At 48.6% G+C, this 2424-nt stretch overlaps 2 protein-coding genes across 2 annotated transcripts; both read right to left on the bottom strand.

Moving 5' to 3' along the window:
- Positions 1–159: 159 nt before the first annotated feature.
- LOC109221689 lies at positions 160–1345 on the bottom strand (the record flags this gene model as incomplete). Its single annotated transcript, XM_019386155.1, has 3 exons — positions 952–1345; positions 573–757; positions 160–347 (listed from the first exon to the last, which is right to left on the bottom strand). Coding segments are annotated over exons 1-3 (767 nt in total), but the record flags the coding sequence as incomplete, so codon positions are not given.
- Positions 1346–1738: 393 nt separating this feature from the next.
- Positions 1739–2179, bottom strand: LOC109221690 (craniofacial development protein 2-like). Its single transcript, XM_019386156.1, has one exon. The coding sequence runs from the start codon at positions 2177–2179 to the stop codon at positions 1739–1741; it is 441 nt and encodes a 146-aa protein (XP_019241701.1).
- Between the last annotated feature and the right edge of the window lie 245 nt (positions 2180–2424).

Raw genomic sequence — 2424 nt, forward strand, 5'->3', positions numbered from 1 at the left:
ATGGCAGGCCTAACCACTACTCTATAAAACTTACCTTTTAGTGACGGTGGCACTTTCTTGTCACACAGGACTCCCATCGCTAACCTCCATTTTATCCACCCCACCCCTATACGGTGTGTGACATCCTCGTCGATCTCCCCGATCCCCTGAATAACTGACCCAAGGTACTTGAAACTACCCCTCTTAGGGATGACTTGAGAGTCAAGCCTCACTTTCACTCCTGCTTCCGTTGGCTCGGCCTCAAATTTGCACTCGAGGTATTCCGTCTTCGTCTTGCTCAACCTGAAACCTTTAGACTCAAGGGCATGTCTCAAAACCTCTAGCCCCTCATTGACGCCGCATTGTGTCTCGTCAATTAGGACTATGTCATCAGCAAATAGAATGCACCATGGCACCTCCCCTTGAATATGATGCGTTATGGCATCCATCACCAGGGCAAATAGGAAAGGGCTGAACGCAGACCCTTGGTGCAACCCCGTAACAACCGGAAAATGCTCGGAGTCGCCTCCTACTGTCCTAACCCGAGTCTTAGCCCCATCATACATGTCATTAATCACCCTAATGTAGGCTACCGGGACCCCTTTATCCTCTAAGCAGCTCCATAAGACCTCCCTAGGAACCTTGTCGTACGCTTTCTCTCGATCGATAAACACTGTGTGGAGATCCTTCTTCTTATCCTTGTATTGTTCCACCATCCTCCTAATAAGGTGGATAGCTTCTGTGGTAGATCGCGCCGACATGAACCCGAACTGGTTGTCTGAAATAGACACCGTCCTTCGCACTCTCATCTCTACCACTCTCTCCCAGACTTTCATGGTATGACTCAGTAATTTGATACCCCTATAATTGTTACAGCTCTAGATATCTCCTTTGTTCTTATACAACGGAACCATTGTACTCCACCTCCACTCTTCAGGCATCCTATTAGTCTTGAGTATAACATTAAACAACCCAGTAAGCCATTCCAAGCCTGCTCTACCACACACCTCCAAAGTTCAACCGGAATTTCATCTGGCCCGGTAGCTCTTCCCCTCCTCATCTTACGCATTGCCTCCATGACCTCATCGACCTCAATGTCCCTACAATAACTTAATTCATGGGGGTTGTCGGCATTCCTCAATTCATTTAGAAGTTTATGAAAGTAGGTATGCCATCTCCTCTTAATCTGGTCATCCCCCATCAAAACTTTACCGTCCTCATCTTTTATGCACCTCACTTGGTCCAGATCTCGAGCCGTCCTCTCTCTCACCTTAGCAAGCCGGAATAACTTCTTCTCCCTGCCTTTGTTCCCTAGTTCCTCATACAGACAAGCAAAAGCTGCCGTCTTAGCCTCCGTTACTGCCATCTTCGCCTCCTTCCTAGCTACCTTATATATCTCACTGTTCGCTCCCTTCTCCTCCTCGCCAGTGCTCCCTACTAACCGCAGGTAAGCTGCCTTCTTCGCTTCCACCTTACCTTGGACAGCTGCATTCTACCACCAGTCTCTTTTGTGGCCACCGGCGCGGTCCGAAGATATCCCTAGCACCTCTCTCGCCACCTTCCTTATACAGTCCGCCGTCGTCGACCACATAGTGTTTGCGTCCCCACTACTTCTCCAAACTCCCATTGCCGATAACCTTCCTTCGAACTCTTGAGCTTTATCCTTAGTCAAGCCATCCCACCTAATCCTCGGGCGGCCTCGTATTGACCTCTTCTTCCTCCTTATCATAATGCCAATGTCCATTACCAAAAGCCTATGTTACGTTGCAAGGGTCTCACCTGGGATAACTTTGCAATCCTCACACAACCTTCTGTCGCATCTCCTGAGGAGGAGGTAGTCAATCTGAGTCTTCACCACCGAGCTTTGGTAAGTAACCAAATGCTCCTCCCGCTTCGAAAAACTTGAGTTTGCAATCAATAGATCGAATGCCTTGGAAAAGTCCAACAGCGAAGTGCCCCCTCCGTTCCGCTCCCCGAAACCAAAGCCGCCATGCACCTCAGTATAACCACCTGCAGACGACCCAATATGACCATTGAAATCTCCTCCTATGAATAACCTCTCGGAAGGTGGAATACTACGAACGGTGTCATCTAACCCCTCCCAAAAGCGTCTTTTAATCTCCTCATCCAAGCCTACTTGCGGCGCGTACGCGCTAACGACATTTAAAGTACACTCACCCACCACCAATTTAATAGTCATTAGTCTATCATTCACCCGCCTGACCTCTACCACCGACTCTCTAAGATGGTTATCTACCAGGATACCCACTCCATTCTTACCCCTCACGACTCTAGAGTACCACCACTTATATCCATCCGCGTTTCTCGCCCTCGATCCAACCCACCTAGTCTCCTGGACACACGCTATATTAATCTTCCTCTTCTGAAGGATCTTCGCTAACTCTATAGACTTACTCGTTAGCGAACCTATGTTCTATGACCCGA

Source organism: Nicotiana attenuata, unplaced genomic scaffold (genome assembly GCF_001879085.1).
Source record: "Nicotiana attenuata strain UT unplaced genomic scaffold, NIATTr2, whole genome shotgun sequence".
NCBI classification, from domain to species: domain Eukaryota; kingdom Viridiplantae; phylum Streptophyta; class Magnoliopsida; order Solanales; family Solanaceae; genus Nicotiana; species Nicotiana attenuata.

Coding starts and splice junctions, on each gene's coding strand:
- LOC109221690 (XM_019386156.1), bottom strand. CDS start 2,179: ATGACTATTAAATTGGTGGTGGGTGAGTGTACTTTAAATGTCGTTAGC.